At 46.9% G+C, this 19,074-nt stretch overlaps 1 protein-coding gene across 2 annotated transcripts in view; it reads right to left on the bottom strand.

Annotated features, from left to right (window-relative positions):
• The window catches only part of EFCAB6 (EF-hand calcium binding domain 6), a 250,224-nt gene that overhangs the window by 107,024 nt on the left and 124,126 nt on the right, over positions 1-19,074 (bottom strand). For both annotated transcript variants that reach the window (XM_087448778.1, XM_087448779.1), the window contains 2 exons: positions 12,555-12,728; positions 10,805-10,973 (listed from right to left, as the gene is read on the bottom strand). In XM_087448778.1, the coding sequence (XP_087304904.1) occupies positions 10,805-10,973; positions 12,555-12,728 (343 nt within the window). The remainder of the gene's footprint in view (positions 1-10,804; positions 10,974-12,554; positions 12,729-19,074) is intronic.

Below are 19,074 nucleotides of genomic sequence, written 5' to 3'. Positions count from 1 at the left end.
GGCTCGAGTTGGTGCAAAGGAGAGAGTGTCAGAGGAGAGCCGTGGCAGCTGGGAGAGTCAAGGCTGGGGTCAGATTACCAGAGATACAGAGCATGAAGGGGAGAAAGTCCCAGAGGTGAGAGTCTAGAGGATGGGGGAAACTGGGTCCTGGGCTTCTATGTTAAATAGGCAACTCACAGAAGAACAAATCCTAATGGCCAAAAAAAAAAAGCATATATTCATGAGTAGTCAGGGAAATAAATGCAAATTAAAGTTAAACTGAGCTATCGTAGTCAGGGAAATAAATGCAAATTAAAGTTAAACTGAGCTATCACTTTAAAACTATCAGACCAGCAAAAATTAAAAAGAACTATCATACTATATAGCAGGGGTTAGAGAAAAAGATACTTTTATACAGCGATTAGAAATATGAAACGCTATAGTGTTTTTTTTAAAAAGCAAACAGGCAACACATGTTAAAATAAAAAATGTATATTATCTTAGACCAAGCAATTCTACTCCTGGGAATCCATTGCATAGAAATAAAAGCTTCAGTATATAAAGACAGATTGTTTCAAGAGGGAAAAAAGAAGTGAATGCCCATCAAAAAGGGAAGGGCTAGTGTTCAGCTTGCAGATCTGTGCTTGCACTGTGAACAAACAGAAAAGCCAAATAAAATACAGCAAACATCTGTTGGAAGTAGAGGGAGCTGCTGAGGCCCCCAGGACTCAAAGGGACACCAAGCTGAGGGCAGGGGGTCTGAGGAGAAGCGAGGCACTCACCCATTCTGGGAGCAGGGCGAGGCTCAGGAGGGGGCTGCTGTTCCAGGCAGATGTCACTGCCAGCAGACAGAGAGCAAGCAGAGCTTGTGACGAGCTCACGGGACCACAGAGACCAAAATTAGAGACTTGATGGCCAGATTCCTAACGAGATGGGGAAGCAGAGAACTGAGCCCGCACTGCCAGCGTCCCCCCAAAATATTTGCTGAATTCAGGAGCCCTGTGGGGCAGAAGACTAAGAATCAAGGCAGAAAGCCTCTGAAAAGCAGAAGGGAATTTTTTTGTCACCTTGTGGTCCTGAGGGAACAGAGGTTAGAGTCCAGGATTTCTCAGGGGTGGGGGCTCAGAGAACGACCCAGGCTCTGAGTTAAAACCTTCGGAGGCTACACCCTAGGAAGAGGAGTGAAAAAAGAAAGAGGCAAATGCAGCCTTGAGACACTGCAGTCCAGCCTCAAATCAACTCAGTCCCAAAGGAAAGACTGACCCATTATCTAGAGCCTCTCAATTTCCTTAACACAACATCTGACATTCAATAGAAATCTGTCTGGCATGCCAAGAGAGGGACCAGTGACCCCAAATCAAGGAAAAAAACAGACAATAGAAAAAGAGCTACAGGTGACCCAGATAGTGGAGTTAGCAGAAAAAAGATTTTTAAATAGCTCTAAACATGTTATGTAGATCTTCTGCCCTTGAAGAGGTGGCGCATAATAATTCCCCACTCCCTAAGTGTGGGCTGTGCATGGTGACTTTTTTCCAGAGGGTGCAGTATGGAAAGAGAGAGAGAGAAAGAGTAAGCTGACGGTGGAGAAGCCTGACAGACACACCTGGGCCAGGTGACCCAGGTCCACACCACAGGGATCAGTCACGTTGACAGCACGGGCCCTGAGGGGATGTGACGAGAAGGGCACCTCGCCTCTGTGGTCTCCCTTCCAAAAACATTACCCCAGTCTATCTTGAGAAAAATATCAGACAAACCCCACCAGAGGGACCCTCTACAAAATATCTGACCAGACCTCCTCAAAACTGTCAAGGTCGTTGAAAACAAGGAAAGCCTGAGAAACTGCCATAGCCTAGAGGAGCTGAGGATACGTGACGACTAGATGTCATGGGGGATCCTGGATAGAAGAAGGATGTGAGGTATAAACTACGGAAATCAAATAAACTGTGAAAACTCAGAGAATTACCTGCCAGTACACTTGCTTAAAGAAGTACAAAAGGGAGGTTTTTAGGCAGAATAAGAGAGTCCAGGTGCAAGCACAAATGTAAGATGGAAAGAAGCACAGCAAGGGTAACTGGGTAGATACACGCGACAGCTTATTTACTCTAAAAACAATAAAAGGGTGTCTCGTGGGATTTACCATATATGTAAAATTGGAATGCATGACAACACACAAAAGATAGGACTGGGCAAGTGAAATTGAAGTCTTTTTAAAGGCTGGCATTGTTAGGGAGGTGGAACACATAATCACTGCTCTTCAACCACACCCAACAAGACAGGATGGGTGCTGCATTCTCTAGGACCGACAGAAGAACGTGCTTACCCACAAGCTAATAGAGGGGAAAAGGAATAATAGAAATAGTTGAATAATCTAAAAGAAGGTAAGAAACGTCAGAAAAAGAAACATGAGATAGCTGGGTCAAACAGAAAAAAATTAAGATGACAGATATAAAACCAACTATATCGGTAATTCAATAAACATAAAACGGACTGAATACCCCAAGTAGCAGAGTGTCACGCTACGGGCTGCCCATGAGAGATTTACTTTATAAGCATCCAGAAAGTTTTAAGTAAAAGGATAGAAAAGGGTATACCGTGCTAACACTAATCAAAAGAAAGCTGGAGTAACTATATTATTATCAGACAAAAATAGGCTTGAAGGCAAGTAGCAATTCTCTGTATCAGGAAAGTCATGTCATAATGATAAAGGAGACAGTTCACAGGAAGTTTCAGCAATTCTAAATCTATGTGTACCCAATAATTTAGCTTCAAAGTGAATAAAGCAACAATCAACAGAATAAAAAAGGATCTCACTAGACAAATCCACAATCATGTGGGCGAATTCAACACACTTCTCTCAATAGCTAATGGAACATGTAGACAAAACTTTGATGACATAGAGGTTACGAAAAACACAACTAATAAAATCAACCTAACTGGCATACTTAGAAAACTGAGCATCTGTGATGGAGTGCATATTCTTTTCAAGGGCTTGTGGAACATTTACCAAAATTGACTATATGTTGGGTCATAATCCAAGCCTCAATGTATTTCAAGGCTTGATTGAAGTCATTTAGACTTTAGAATCTGTTCTCTGATCACAATGGAATCAACTTTAAGATCAATAATGAAAGGTAAACTACAAAATACCAACTGTTTGGAAATTAAACAATATGCTTCTTAAATAAACCACCACAAAAAGAAGAAATCACAAGGGAAATTATAAAATATTTTGAACTGAATGATAATGGAAATACGATATAACAAAACTTGCACAGTGGGACTAAACCTGCACTCAGAGGGCAATGTATAGCCATCAATTTGTATATTAGAGACACAGAGGCTGAAAAGCTGTGGTCTAACATTACATCTCAAGAAATTAGAAACAGAAAATAAATCCCAATCAAGCAGAAGGAAGAAAATAATCAAGGTAACAGCAGAAATAAATAAATGTAAAACAAATATACAAGAGAAACATAGCAATACAAATAAAGTTGTTCCTTTGAGAAGACTAATAAAACTGACAGATCTCAACCTCTGCTTCCAGATAGGATGGAGTAGTCCATAGCAAGCCTATTTTATTCTCAATGAAAACCAGAAGAGCCCAATCAATTACAAAATAGTAAGAAGGCATCAGAGAGCCAAGGAAGCCCTGAGGTCTGAAGGGATTGAAATTCCAAGGCGGGAAGGACCTTTTGGAGGTGAACTGAGGCCAAGCAATGGCATCTTCCCCGGGGAACGGTTGATGGTTCTGGGAGTGGACTTTAGACTGAGAAAGGTTTGGGCCAGGCAGAGGGCCACTCCAGCAGAGCTTTCGCTAGTTATGTGCTGCTGCAGAGGCAAAACTGGAGACATGAGGGGCAGGCTCAAAGCGTGACTGGTTTCCCCTTCCAGATGAGCTGACCTCTGGACCTGCTCGGGCCTGGAGTCTAAAGACCTAAATCAAAAACTTCTGAAAAGCAGAATGCAAGTCCCCATGCTGTGGTTCTTAGGAGACAGAGGCCCAGCTGGGAGCAAGGCCCTGAGAGCACAAAGGAAACAATGGAAAGCCCTCGAGGCACAGTCACTTGACACCTGAGGGTCTGCAACTGCGCCTGCCCTGAGGACCCGGCCAGTTGGGCACAGCCGGGTGCCGAGAGAATCCAGCTGGGCCTCCGGCAGAGGCTTCCTGCCGGAAGATGGAGAAATAAATATAGACTTCTGATGGTTTTGTGGGGCTTGGGCCATGTAAGACAAAGGGAAGATGTAAGGGACCTAGAACACATAGCTGGGTACTCCTGCAAGATCAAGAAGCTTTTGGAACAAGAAGCTAAAGAACTAAGTCTACCCATCCTCTCCCCACCACCTGTCCTCAAGAACATGGTACTTCTGCCATTCTCCCTAAGTGTTTTCTGAGCTGGGTCAAAAGCCCTCACAGGATGGGAAACCTGTGCTCCGTGTGCTGAGTCTGATGAAGCCTCTGAGCAGCCTCAAGAACTCCTGTCTGTGCCAACAGTGGTCAACACGCAGGATGTTTCAACGTGACACTGAAAGCCTTTGGCAGCCACAGCCCTAAAAGGGCAAACGTGGGGAGATGACCCCATAAAGGTCTCCCGCTATCTCTCTGGGCTCTGACTTCCTGTGGATGCATCTGTGTCTCTCTTACCATAGAAGTGTCTGTCCCTCTTACTGTTCCCTTAGTTGTGTGTTTTTGCCCTCCCAAAACTGACCATAATACATAATGAAGAGTTTTTAAATGTCTGTTTTGTTTCCCAGAATTGTATGCTCCCAAGGGAAGATTTCAAACCAGATGAATGAAAATACTGAACGCTTCACTTTTAAAAAAAATCGAATTCACCCAGAGTCACCACAGTCATTTAGTTTTCTCACCCACACCCAAGGGCTAGGAGATGCCCAGTGGTGTTCGTGAGCCTTGGTTTACATCCGGGTCCCTGTCCCCTCAGTGGGTGAGACCGTACGTGATTAGGAAGTGATGGTCGTGGGGTGGGGAGGAGGCAAATCCCTGGATATGTGAGTCTGACCAGCGCCAGAGAGCGTGAGCTGCTCTGCTGGGAGAAAGAAGGAACGCTCGGCTCCTGCTCAGCAAAGCGAGCTGTCCTTGCCTTCCAGCAGCTGAGGAGCAAGGAGCCGAGGGCGCTAAGAATCTGGGCTGCTGGGTTGGGCTGTTAGAGACCTTGCTTCCCCAGTCCAGGTCTCAGGGGCTCTGCAAGTCTGCTGGTGAGCTCTGCAGCCTGTGTCTGCCTCCAGAGGCCCCAGCTGGGACTCAGAGATGGGACTAAGAATAACAGTGAGCTAAACAGTGTTCAGTGTGTTTACCGAGGGTGAAGAACAACAATTTTCCAGCAGGAACAGCCAGTTAGAGGGAACTCGAATTGTAAAGCTGCCCTCAAATTCCTGATGGATGGAATAGCTCAACTAGTCTAATTACTCAATTAGACCAATTGTGACTCATGTGTCCTTGGGTGTTTTGTCATTTTGTGTTCCCAGGCTGCTTCCCAAGGGGGCCACTGGCCCCAAGCAGTGGAACTTCTGCTTTACCCATGTTCCCCACTTGGCTTAGTCCTATCTAGACCAGGTCTGCAACAGGCACCCTCAAAATGTTACTGGGAGAAAGGACGGCAGAGATGGTTATATTTGCTTCCCTAATACATATTCTCTCCTTCTCCCTTGGGAACAGAACCTTGCTTTTTCTGGAGGTAGTAATGTACCCAGCCAAAAAATCACATATATTTTATACATATATATATCTCTTCAAATAACATAGTCCCGGTCAATAAAATGTAAGTAGAAGCTGCTAGAAGAAGCTTTCAAGAAAGCCCTTTAAAAAAAGAAAGATTTGTCTGGCTTAAGCCTCTTGCCCTTCATCTTTCCCCTTCTTTATGCCTGAAACATGTGTGATGGCTGGTGCTCTAGCAGCTATCTTATATGCATGAGGATGAGACTAAAAGAGTGGAAAGCTAGAAGCAGCCTGGGTCTCTGAAGACACTGTAGAGCTGCTGCATTGGCCTTGTATGGACAACTTCCGGACTCCTTGTGACAAGAGAGGAAAATAGCCACCTCTCTTATTTAAGACACTGTTTTTTGGGTTTGCTGCTAACTCAGCATATAAAGGAGAGGGAAAGGGGAGGAAAAAGTATCTAGAGAAGAAATATAAAGATTCTAAATCACTCTCAAGTTCAAAAACAGTTTTCCTGCAACACCACCAGTTCTTGACTTGTTATCTAAATAAAACGACACATTTAAAGTATGCAAAAGTCACAGGCCATGTGGTGCAGTGGCCAGAGCAATGAACTGGGAGAGGAGGGTTTGCTGGATGAAAGAACACACCTTACAGGGTTGTTGTGAGAAATGATTTAATGCATGACACAAAATACCCAGACCAGGTCTAGCACAATTCCAGAAAGAAGAGTCCTTTTCCCCATCCCCAGTGGAAATGACACATTTAACCGTGAAAAGCACACTGAGTTCCTTAAAACTGCTGTAGCTCTGCCTCTGTCAGGACTGTCAACTCAGTGTGGTGTCACTGGTATCTCACATTAATCAGAAACTCTGGCATCAATTAGATTAAAGCGAGAAAAAAGAGGGGGAGATAGATGATTAGTTAACAGATTTTGTATAGTGGACAGAACCTTCTTGACCACGGTGGTGAGAACACGTAACAGTGTTCTGCAGTGACAATGTGGGGACTCAATGACTTTGGTGACCTGCAAGTTCCCACCTGGCTCTGGATTCTATTCTTACAGTTCTCCTTCACTGAACCCGCGTCACAGCCAACCACTTTCTGCCCCTGCCACAGGGAAGGTGACGCTGGTGAGAATAAATAATTAGCACTTCTAGTTTAGAGTCCAAGGTATCCAGGACAACGGCTAAGCGCGACCCACGTTCAGATGATGAACCACCGTATGCAGGCATAATTGGGCAGGCGGATACACGGGACTCAGAGCTTCACCCCCAGTTCCCCTGGGGTGTAACGCTGCAACCACTTCACTGCTGTAACTGGTGTGATACAGATTTGGGGGAAGAGAAGGGCAAGACCACTGCATAGCCACAACCAAAATGACAGGAAGAGGGGCACTGCTATCAAAATTAGCCTCCTTCTCACAAAACTCAGGCCAGATACAAGGTGGAAGCCGCCATCAATTGCACCCACCCAGTCTATACTACACCCACCCAGTCTACACTACACCCACCCAGTCTACACTACACCCAGCTGCTCGTATTACACCCAGCAAGGGCCTGAGGCTGATATAGACAGACATGGATCCAAATGCAAGTGACTGAACGGCTTCCCAGCCCAGCAATGCTGAGCCACTATCTTCACTCCTAAGCTTTGGTTTCCTCACTTGTGAAGGTAGAAGGTAACCTATACCTCACCCCATGGGGCACCTGTGAGGATTGGAAACAGCATCCGTGAAGCAACGTCCATAGGGCCTGAGCACACGGGGTTCGAGGAGCGGTAGCTGGAGCGATTACCCTCGCATCCTCATCGTGATCGCAGTGATGGTTAGCGTGCTCACTGCAGTTAGTGTGATCACTGCTGTTGTCACCATGACAGAATTACTATCATCATCATTTACACTTACAGATCTCTAGAGGAGTTGACTCCAAAGCTTTCCCTGCCGCTGAAGTTCAACCTTCCCAAACCTTTAACATCTGGATGCCCTGCATTACGTCTAACCTAAATTCTTTCTTTCTACAGAATGAGCCCGTGATTTTCCTAGCTCTGACTTCACTGGCAGTAGAATCACCCTGATCTATAAACAATCTCTTCAACTAACAACGACAATTTGCACAATGCTTTGAAATTATCGGCTTATGATGTTCAAACTCAGATCCCTAGTAGACTGTTTAAACCACCCCACGGTTGTGGATCTTCAAGCTAAAAGGGCTTGGCACGACAGGATGTTTCCCAAAGGTTAAACCCAACAAGTCACCGGGAGAGAAACCAGAGGATAATTTGCCTAATTGGGTTCACAGTGAATTGGTTGTTAATTTCTATGTTAAAAAAAAACAACGAACGTCTCTCCTGGCACGTGGGTCTTTCGTGGTTTCTGTCTCCCTTTTCCCCTCGCCAGGGGCACGTCTGCAGGAGACAGGGAGTCTCTGGGACGCCAGAAACAGGGAGAGGGAGAGGGATGCAGGGACTGCCAGGAAGCACAGCAGAACAACTGTTCAGGGAGTTGCCCCTCAAGGTCGTCCCGAATGCAGAGAAACGCAGGGGCCAGAGAAGGGGGCTAGGTAGGTTAGGGGCTCCGCCACGGACAGGTGTGGGAACCAGCCTCATGTCTAGGAATCCCAACGGGCTTCTGAAACCCCGCTTCCCTCAGGCCTCAGGTGGCGTCCATTCAGGGCTCCACTGGGGATTCTAGTTCTGCTGAAATTCATCCATTCATTCAGGAAACGTTTACTGGGCCCTACCATGTGCGAAGCACTTGGAAGGCATCACTGTCCCAAAGAGATGAAAATGTCTACCTCTGGGGCACATGGGTTAATGGAGGAAGACAAGCAAACAAGCAAAATAAAGAAATGAACAGAAGGACTATAAGTACAATATGCGTGGCAGTAGGAGATGACGCTGTGGGAAGAGGAATCGAGGGAAGGAGATCAAGGGGAGAGGGCAGGTTGTATTTGCCACGGGAACGTCAGGGTCGCCTCAGTGGGAGAAGTGCCATTGGACAAAGGCTTGAAGGAGGTGAGGGGGCAGCCACGCGGATACTGGAGGAACGGCGCTCCAGGAGGAGGGCACGGCCGGCGCAAAGGCGGGAGCGGGTCCATGTCTGAGGAAGAGCAGGAGGCTGGTGTGGCTGCAGTGTGCTGAGCACGGGGGAGGGTGGTGAGAAGTGAAGTCAGAGAGCTAACAGGTGGTGGGGTCATGCAGGGCCTTCTAGGCCTTTCTAGGACGCTGGTTTTTATTCGGGTGAGACGGGGAGCCTTTGGAGGGTTCCGAGCGGGAGTGGCCCCCTCTGACTGACTTGCTGGAGGGTCACTCTGGAGGCTGGGTTGAGAATAAACAGTGGTGGGCCAAGGGCAGGAGCAGGGAGAGCGGTGAGGAGGTGCTGTAATAACCAGCGAGAGGTGAGGGGTGGCAGCAGTGGGGGTGGGGAGCGGTCATCGTATTCCGGGACGGTTTTCAAGGCGGCCAACAGGCTTTGTTGATGAATTGGATGTGGGTGTGGCAGAAAGAGCAGAGTCAAGAAAGTCACCAAGATTCTAGCCCTGAGCAACTGGAAAAGAGGTCGCCCTTGACTGAGAACGGAAAGGCGGCCGGCAGAGTGGCTTTTGGGGAGAACACAGGCATCTCTCAGACACCAGTGTGGTCCAGTGGGCAGGGGGGTACCCGGGCCTGAAGTTTCAGGAGAGTGGTCTGGGACTCGACCTAGACATGCGGACAAGGGAGGCACTGGCTTACCAATGCAAACAAAGCCGTAAGACGGAAGAACCCGCCGCGGAGCTTACGGATCTAGTGTGTTCTCAGGTGATCAGAGGTGGGAAGCTGTCCTCAGAGTCAGCAGCCACAGGTGTTAATCCCAGCTTTGCCCCCACCTACTGCCCTTCTCTAAGGTAACCACTTCCCCTCTCTGAAAACTCAGAGGCAGATTAGTCCATTCTTAGTGTCTATGAATCTATGAACTGACTCCATGAATCAAGAACGTTGAGCACTGCGATCCCTGGAGACTATTACGCATTAGGGGTCAGGACTAGAGCCAGGTGACATGGGGGGAACAGAATCCAGGACAAGGCGCCCTGGCAGAGTTAGATGATTCTCACCCACTTACCACCATTCCCTCCACAGAAACTGCTCTCATCAGACTCATCAATGACTAATTATCAGGCACCTGGTCCCCCAAACCAGAAGTCTAGGAACCATCCTCAAGTCTTTCCGCTCCCTTACCCCTGACTTATGCCCAAGTATTTCTCGAATCTGTCTTCCTCACTATGCCCCATATGCTCACAGAGTATTGGGTTCTGCACATGTTTTGTTTTGTTTTGTTTGGGGAGGGGGAGGTCTGGATGGTCTCAATAGCTATCTAATCCCACCTCTGTGCCTCGAGCCTGCTCCCTCCTCCACCGTCCTCCACAATGCTGCTGTCAGGAGGCTCGGAAACAAGACAGGTTAAGAGCCTATTACAGCGCCTGGCATGGGGGCAGGCGCTAGATAAATAGCAGCTACTAATATAATTATTCTCTTCTTGGAAATATATTTCATTGCCTTCTTCTAAATTTGTCCACGTGGACACTGCTACACATTAGCTGACACGCTTTCCTTAAAAATAGCTGAAGATGATTACTAGAGGGATCATAATAGGAATTTTAAGCAATCATTTAAATTAATTCCAGAGAAGTCTATGTCCTTTCTGGCAAGCCCTTGCCTGTTCCCATAAGCACATGCAAATCAGCAATCTGAGCATCCCATATTTTACTCCCGGGTTTTTTCCCGCTTTCTCAAGGAACAAACCACAGCTCTGTCATCACAGCAGCACGGGCTCCTCACTGGCGGGGAGGGGCCTAAGCAGCTTTCATAATCAGGATGCATGGGCCAGGTACCCAGTGGACGGCCAAATGCATCAACGAATGCTTTGTTTTGAAAGTTTAAATATCAAAAACCAGCCACATCCATATCAAAATATTCTCTGAAGACAGTTGCCAAAGACATTTTTGGCTAAAAGAATCCTTTTAAATCATTGAAAGATGCCTAGAAATGGATCTGCTTTGCCCTGGAACAAACCCTTACTGAAAACTTACTTCCTATGCTTTAGAGCGTGTTAGTATAAGAAAGCAACTGAACTTCTTCAGGAGAGAAAGAACACAGACAAACCCATTCTCCTACCTTCCTGAAGTCATGCACGTTAATTTTGCCATGAGGTTCCTTGCTGATGTCAAGAAATCGCTTTCTGAACACAGGGTCCTGCTGCTGTATACAGTTTTTGAGTTTTTCGATAACTTCATCCTTGGTCATATTCTTGGTCAAGGTGCTTTTACTCTCGGCGGGCTTGGTTCTAAAATCACAAGCAGGCACTTAGATCCAGCAGAGCACTTCCTACGGACCTCCCCATCCCCCTTGCCACCCACCACCACCACGAAGTTTACCACCCCCGGTTCACAAACGAGGAACCAGACGCTCAGATAGACAGAGAGACGTGGGGACTTCTTCTAGGTTCCAGAGCCAGAACTGGAGGTCAGCAGCTCCGGGTCAGGTCAAAGCTCTTCCTGCAGCCCCAGTGTGTGCGGGCAGGCGGGGTGCAGAGCTTCAGGGAAGAGGACATGTTGTCCCTGGGCTAGGATTTCCACTGTGCTTTGAGCTGGCATGTGACTGGGCAGACGTGGCTGAAAAAGGGTATTTTTCTGAACAGGGAAAATTAAAAGTCAGGGCCCATTATAGAGCTTTAAATTAAATAGGCCATTCTGTGGTAACTAGATCAAAGAAGTCATCAAACATCCACGGGAAGGAAGGGAAGTCCACAATCACCCCAAGCTGATTTATACAATCAACTTGATGTATAAAATATAGATTTCATGCGATGTGACGTGCTGGGTGTGTGAGAGTGAGAGTGTATGCGAGACTGGAGAAGAATCATTTCTTCAGCTTTCCAGAAATCTCTCGGGCCCCATCTTGGGCGGAGAACATCCAAGAGATGGTCATGGAGAATGGACTCCAACTCCTTCCTGCTGCTTCTGTCGCCTCTAGGAGCTCTCCAGGAATGCCCACATTTTATGAAATGCTTAATTGCCATTACTTCTTTCACTGGTTTTAGGAGGCAGGCATATCTCATCACAGGATATTTAACCTTTCTCTTAAAACACCATTTTCTGCCCATTTATAAGGCAGCTACTACTAAAATGCCCAGATATTCGAATCCCATTAGCATAGCATTAAAATATTCCCATCACTCTCTACTTAAGCACTTTTTAAAAGGGCTATGACAAAGTGCAGTCTGCTGAATAGTTCTCCATTTTACCTTTCCTTATGGATTTATTATAAGCTATGAACAAGCAAGTTAAAATAATATCTTTTTATTAGACTAAACCTATATTTTTCAAAATGAAGAAGGGCTAGCATATTCATCAGTCCGATTTTTAATAGATTGACTAAGTATGTTTTACTGTTACAATTCAATTTGGCAATCATTTAATAATTCTGTCATTCACATTAGAAAATGTGAAGCGGTTTAATGAGTGTATTTTGCAATAAATATTAAACGGTGGTAAGGAATCTAAGTTTCTGGAAAAGAATAAATGTGCATGCAGGTGTGTAATAGTTGAGTGGCAGACAGGCCCTCTGGGAGGTGAGAGTCCTGGGCTCTCGATCCACGCACGATGGCCACTAAGTTTGTGAATAACCTGAGGCAAGGCCCCACACCTCTCAGACCTCTGCTTTCATCTCCAAAATTAATAGGTCAATTCAATAATTCCTAAGATCTCTGCTGGCTCTAAAATTCCCTGACTCTAGTCACTGTATTTATAGTCTGCCATCTTTCTTATCAAAATAATAAAATATTAAAATACTCATTTAGTCAACAAATATTTACTCTTCCACAACAGGGACTATGGTCTTAACACGTGCTTTTGTTTTTTTTTACCTCTCAGAAAGATCCGGCTGCTGCTGTGCCTCTTGTTGAGAATGTTCAGTCGACAGCTGATCCTTCGGAACAAGAACTGGAGAGATGGTGGGTGGGCCATTAATTCCTATGCATGCCAACAGCTTCTTGTAAAGGATCCTTCCCGAAGCACTATCCTGAAACTTACTGCAGAGTCTGAATTTTAAAAAGAATAAGAACACGCCCATTAGAATGGCAAAAATTAAAAAGACGGACCCCACCAAGTGCTGGTGAGGATGTGAATTAACTCCCACTCTCACCCACTGCTGGTGGGATGTAAATGGTGAACCACTCTAGAAGACAGTTAGGCCACTGAATATACATTTACCAGAGAAACCAGCCCTAGGCATCTACCCAAGAGAAATAAAAATGTGTGTCCACACAAAGACTTGTACAATATGCACAGCTGCATTTGTAATAGCCGAAAAATGGAAATAAACCAAATGTCCATCAACAGATGGACAATGGATCCACAAATGGTGGTAAGGCCACAGAATGGAATTCTACTCAGCAATGAAAAGGAACCAACTGTGGATACATGTAACCACATGAATGCATCTCAAAATCATTATGCATGGTGAATAAAGCCTGACAAAAAAGAGGACATCTTGTATGCTTTTATTTCTATAAAATCCTGGAAAATGCAAAGTAACCCGTAGTGACAGGGAGCAGATCAGTGGTTGCAAGGGGTAGAAGAGATGAATCACAAAAGGGCACAAGGAAGTTTTGGGGGTGATAAAAATGTTTGATGTCTTGATTGATAGCTTGGTGATGGTTTCATGGATGTATACACATGATGGATTTCCTCAAATTGTATCATTTAAATTCATGCAACTTATTGTTTGTACAGAATACTGCAATACAGATATAACAAATGTAAAAAAAGAAAGAAATGTTTTAAATTGGAAATTTTGGTAGTATTTATCTTATGTACTGAGCACAGAAAGGGTAACGTGCCCCCCGTCGGCTGTTCTCAACACTTATGGAAATACTTATATGAGAATTTCGGCATATGCAAATATTTTAGAAAAATTTAAGAAACCACTAATGTGGCAGGATCTATTTCTTTGTCAACATTTCATTTGTTAATATTTTTCAAATCATAAAAGTTGTACATGCTCATTGTTGCAAACTTGGTAAAGCCTGAGGCCCAAAACAAAATTCCGCATGTTCATTACAACATACAAGGCGGCAGGGCACAGCAGTTACGGGCGTGGCCCTGGGATCGGCCTCCCTGGATTTGAACATCAGCTCTGCCGTCATAGCTCCAGGGCTGAAGGCAGGCGGCCACAGGTGTGGTCTGCGGACACTTCCAGGGCACCAGTGAGGCCAAAACCATTTCACATTAATACTAAGACGTCACGTGTCTTTTCCACTCTGAGTCTCTCACGTGTGGACAGGGACTTCTCAGAGTCTACGTACATGGTGCGTGATCACCCCTCGCTGTGACGGCTGATGGAAGGCGTGCCCGTGTAGGCTGGGTTCCCCAAGGCTGTGGGAACATTTAGGGTATAAATGAGGAGCTGGAGTGAGTTTCCAGGGATTAACTCAGCTTCTTTGCGGCACTTTACTAGCTCGTTACCGGCTACCCTTGGTTACACCTGCTATCATTTCTGTGACCTCATTATCATCCAACAAAAACCATTATTTTGAAATTCCAAAGTCTTCCCTGAGCTCACAGGGAAACACAGCAAGGAAGTACATTTTTGTTTTCTGCAATAATGGTTTTTAAATGTCTCGGTTTTAATTTCTAATACAGTAAACACCAGTAGATATGCTCCATATAACAAAAACTCTTGAGGTCTTCAATCATTTTTAAGGGTCTAAAAGAGTTGAGAACCGCTGACCTGGGGCACATTTTCCTTTCTGCGCTCAGTTTCCTCATCTGTAAAATGCACACAATCAAAGTATCAACTCAAAGGATTATTGTAAAAATCGAGTAAGCGGATCCATGCAAAGCTCCCGGCCCTGGGGCTGGCAGGCTCTGTGTGCGTGTGCTCGATACGCTGCAGCAGTAACAACAGTACCAGGATGTCAGACTGATGCTTTACACACAACGAGGGGTCAGAGCACGAGCTCTGAACCCACACTTCACTCAGTAAGTACTCGCGATTATAATTGCTTCAATAAATACTCATGCTACTAAGTACTGAGCACTGTCCTACAACTGTGAACAAACTAGAGCAATCCCCACCTCATGGAGTTTCAAGTGGCCAGGAAACTGTTCATTCAGAACCAAGGGAACAGATCATCTGAAAGTCCAGCGGCAAGAGAGGGCTCGGCATTTTCAAGAAAGAGGAAGCAGTTCGGTCTAGCTGAGCTGAGACCAGCAGGAACAGCCCCAGCAAACATCTATGAGAACTTCCTGGGGACTCGGCGCCGGGTGGAAGGCTTTATGTCCATTATCTCATTTGATTCTTCCCACAACTCTTGTGAGTCATATTTGAATGAGGAAAGAGAGGCCAGGAGTGGGTAACTTGCCCAAGTTCACAGCTAGTCCAGAGTTGAGCTGGGATGTGAGCCCAGGCAGCCTGGCTGCAGAGCCCGAGCCCTGGAAAGGCGTGAGGATCATGAGGGCCCGGGAAGCCACACTCTGCTAATGCGTCTGGATGTTTTCCTAACGGCAACAGGACACCCAAGCGCCTTCAGCAGGGTTTTGACGTGACCATACTTGTAGCTCAGACAAAGCCTGGCTACATCATGGAGAGTGGATCAGAGAGGCTGCCATCTCAAATACCCAATTGCCTACATGACCAATACACTAGATTTCATTCATTAATTCATTTGTTCATTCATTCATTCCCTCACTCAACACCTAAGGAGCCTTGACCATGAGCTGGGCACTTTTCTACCCCCAGATACTGGGGCTTCAGGGCTGAAGAGACAGACAAAGTCCCTGCCTTTACCTCCTTGGTGGCCGGCACAGATAATAGACATAAGCAACCAAATAAGAGCCATGAAAAAGGAGCTGGGTGACAGAGAGTAACTGTGGGGACAGAGGGACCAGCCGCTCTGGATGGTGACGTGTCACCAATCTCCTCCCCAGGTTAACATGTCCAGAACAGAATTGCCGATTTCCACTCCTGAAACCGTTCTTCCCCAGCTTCCCTGTCTCTGATGACAATCCTGAGTGCCCGGGGCTCGAGCCAGAAATTTAGACTCACCCCGGGTTCCTTCTCACCCTACCCCAGGCCACGCACCTGGCAAGTCTGGCAAGTTACTCCACCTGTACACTGACCGACCCTCCAAGGGTGTTCATGATAACGAATTACAGAGACCAAGGGTAGCTCCATTCCGGGCGGTTCTTGTTACACCAAACAGATTTCCAAAGAGGGGTCATCATTCATACTCCACCAACACAGGTGAGAGGACCACTTTCTCCACCTTCTTGACAGCACTGAACACTATCTTTAACGTATGTTTGCAAATTTGCATTTCTTTTACTTCAAGTGATATCTAACATATTTCATATAATTTTTTTTCTACCGATTAACCTTCATTTTAACAAAGTGATTGCAAGTCTCATGCTCAGAGCCTTTGGCAGAGAGAGACATCTCATTAGGACTGAATCATATTGTTTTCATGATATCCTGTTTTAGGATAGCCTCTTTAGGGTGAGTGATGCTGTTTACATGTACGGTGATGAGAAAAGCGTGTTTTTTGTTTCTTGGTTTTTTTTTACAAATTAATATACTCAAGGAAAAGAAGAGTTGATATAAAGAAAATAAAATGTACTGAGGTAGAATATGAATGCCTGAAGTTTGGGTGACATCTTCCTTTTTATGGACAAGAAAACAGAGATTCTAAGAGGTTCCCTTCTCTCGCCCCTTGGAATTGCTCCAAACCTGTAACAATTTCCCAGCTCCCTGCCCCACCCCCAGTCTCCCCTCTCAGCTCATGATCTCCGTCTCGCCTCCCCGTGCACGGAGCAAACAGCAGTCTGGAGGTGCAGCTCCCTTATCAGCTCCTCCCTGCCCCTCTTCCGGTCCTGGCTCCATCTGCTTTCTCTTCTCTCTCAATTCTGGCTTCGGCGTCTGGCTTTCCATTAACTTCTAACCTCCGGCGCACAAGCAAATGCAAAGGATGTCTATGACACACGTGAATCCTTTTCTCAACACCGCGTTCTCCGCACTCCCTGCAACTCTGGCATTGCATCTCGGCCCAGAGTCCTCCCCGAGCCCCACGTCTCCTGGAGTCTCCCTCAGGTGTCTTCACCCCAACTGCTGACTCCTTCAGTGTTTCCTAACCGGCAATGGCACGGCCTCTCACCCGGCTGCTCGAGCAGCCCCTGGCGGGCACCGGAGACTCCCTTCCCTCCTCTTCCATCACCTCCGCGTCCGCAGTCACCGAGTCTCGACCCTCCGCCATCACAAAGCGGCCACCCCTCTGCAGTGCCTCTGCCACCACTTGTTTCAAGCACCTGTCATTTTCCTCTCTCCCTGTTACAGGCCGTTCTCCTCACTGGAGCCAGAGGGATCGTTATAAAGCACAAATCTGAAGTTGTCACCTGCCCCTATCCAAAACCACCTCACAGGCTCCAGTTCCCTCTCCGCTGTGCTTCCCAACTGTGGCTGCACATGGGAGCCAGCAGGGACTTTAACACAACAATGCCTGGCTCAGCCTGTGGCCGGGGCATGGGCATCAGGATTCTCAAAGCCCTCCAGATGGTTCTAAGATGCTGGTGGAGAACCACTGCCCTTCCAGATGAATCCAGTTCCTTAGTATGGTGCCTGACCCTGCCCATCCCTTAGCATCATCCCCCTATTGTTCTTCTCAACAAAATGTCCTGGCCCAGTGGTCCCTCGTGACTTGTCAGGGCCCAAATGTGCCATGTGCCCCTAGTCCTCTGGGCTTCTCCCTGCTATGCCTTGTCCTGAAATGCCCTTCTCTTTCTTCTCCAGACTCAAGCATCACATCCCTGGGGAGCTCCCCGCACGGGTGCCACCTGCCCCACCCACCCGGCTGTCAGTGAGCGCTCCTCTTCCGTGTTCTTCTAGCCTGTCCACACATTCCTATAGGGCTTATACGCCATGCTGGGTTTGTCTGCATCTCTTTCCCCCATATTTGACTGTCCTGGAAAGAAAGGGATATCTGTAAACCTTTTATGTGGGGCTGGGTATGCACTAGGTACTCCCTAATACTCACTGAGTGAAAGACTAAGTTTCAGGAATAAGTGAACTTCCCATCAATCCTGGGCCCCCTCCCGAGTGACCACACACAGCAAAGGCCAAGAGTGGCTGAAGCCCCTGCAGACCCGACGTCAACATGAGCCTCTCGCTTCTCCTCCATTCTCCCGCCCCAGCCCAGGCCCTCACCCCTCCCCTGAGCTCCTTCTAGAACCTTCTCTCTTGACTTGCTGTCACCTGTTTCTCCTCTTTCCCATGTTTCTTCCATACACTGGCAAATTGATCTTTCTACAACCATTCAATAAACTTGGATGAGCGCAAATGCCCAGCCCAGCACGCCACGCTCTCTGTGAGTCTCTCCTGCTCAGGAAGCCTCTGCCTCCCCCTCCTCTTCTGATAAACCTTTCTTTTCTTACAAGAACCAGCCACAGGAGAAACGGGCTCTGAAACACGAGCGTCCACGAAAGGAAACCCAAGTGGCCAACCGCCACCAGGGACCAGCTGTGTCCCGCGTCACTTTAAATCACTGCAACATAAACAAAAGCGACCAACAAGACTTTTAACATGCCAGTTGGAAGGGCTGAATGAGAATTAGAGTACTTTCTTCCCTGTGAGTCAATCGGACGTCCACCTCAAGTAATCTCCCAGGTCACTGCCCACGCTGGGGACACTGGACCAAACAACCTCTGAAGCCGTGCAGCTCTGAGCGCTGCCCGGAGCCTGAGCGGACAGCGGGCCTTCGGGTGCAGGAGCGGGAGGCGTCGGCCCCTGCGGGGCGGCAGGCTGCGAGCGGTAGGTGGTCAGGGTCGTCTGCAGAGAGGGAAGCAAGCAGGCTCTCTGCCCGAAGAGGAGACGTGTGCGGGGTGAAGACACAGGGCAGGAGCCCAGAGGGCCCTCAAGACGCTGTTCACCTCTTTCTCTGAATACCCCTGTCCCCCTCCAGCTCCGGCGCATCCATTACAAGTTAAGTTTTAAACTAACAAAACATAATTCAAGCTACTATTTACGGGGTGGCTGATCATAGCCAGATACCCTGGGAGGTCAAATAGGATAAGGATTAAGAGCAGAGGAGTCATGGAGACCCTGGAACCCGGGCTCCACTACTTACTGGCTGTGTGACTTTGAGTAGGTACTTAACTTCTCCAGGCCTCAGTTTCCCTATCCACGAAAAGGAATGAGAGCTGCCTCACCATGAAAAGGAATGAGAGCTGCCTCACGTGGTTGTGTGCGGACTAAATCATATAGCATATGACGAACTCTCAACCAACGTCCACTGTTAGCAAGGACACAATAAACAGTAGCTATTATCAATATTCCTATTAGTATTGCAAACATGCCTGGAAAAAGGTTTAGAGTTATAAAACAGACGATGAAAA

This window comes from Ceratotherium simum, chromosome 25 (assembly GCF_057802395.1).
Source record: "Ceratotherium simum simum isolate JZ-2026a chromosome 25, ASM5780239v1, whole genome shotgun sequence".
NCBI classification, from domain to species: Eukaryota; Metazoa; Chordata; class Mammalia; order Perissodactyla; family Rhinocerotidae; genus Ceratotherium; species Ceratotherium simum.
Note: the sequence above shows the minus strand (reverse complement) of the source record. Positions and strands in the feature narration are given on the sequence as shown.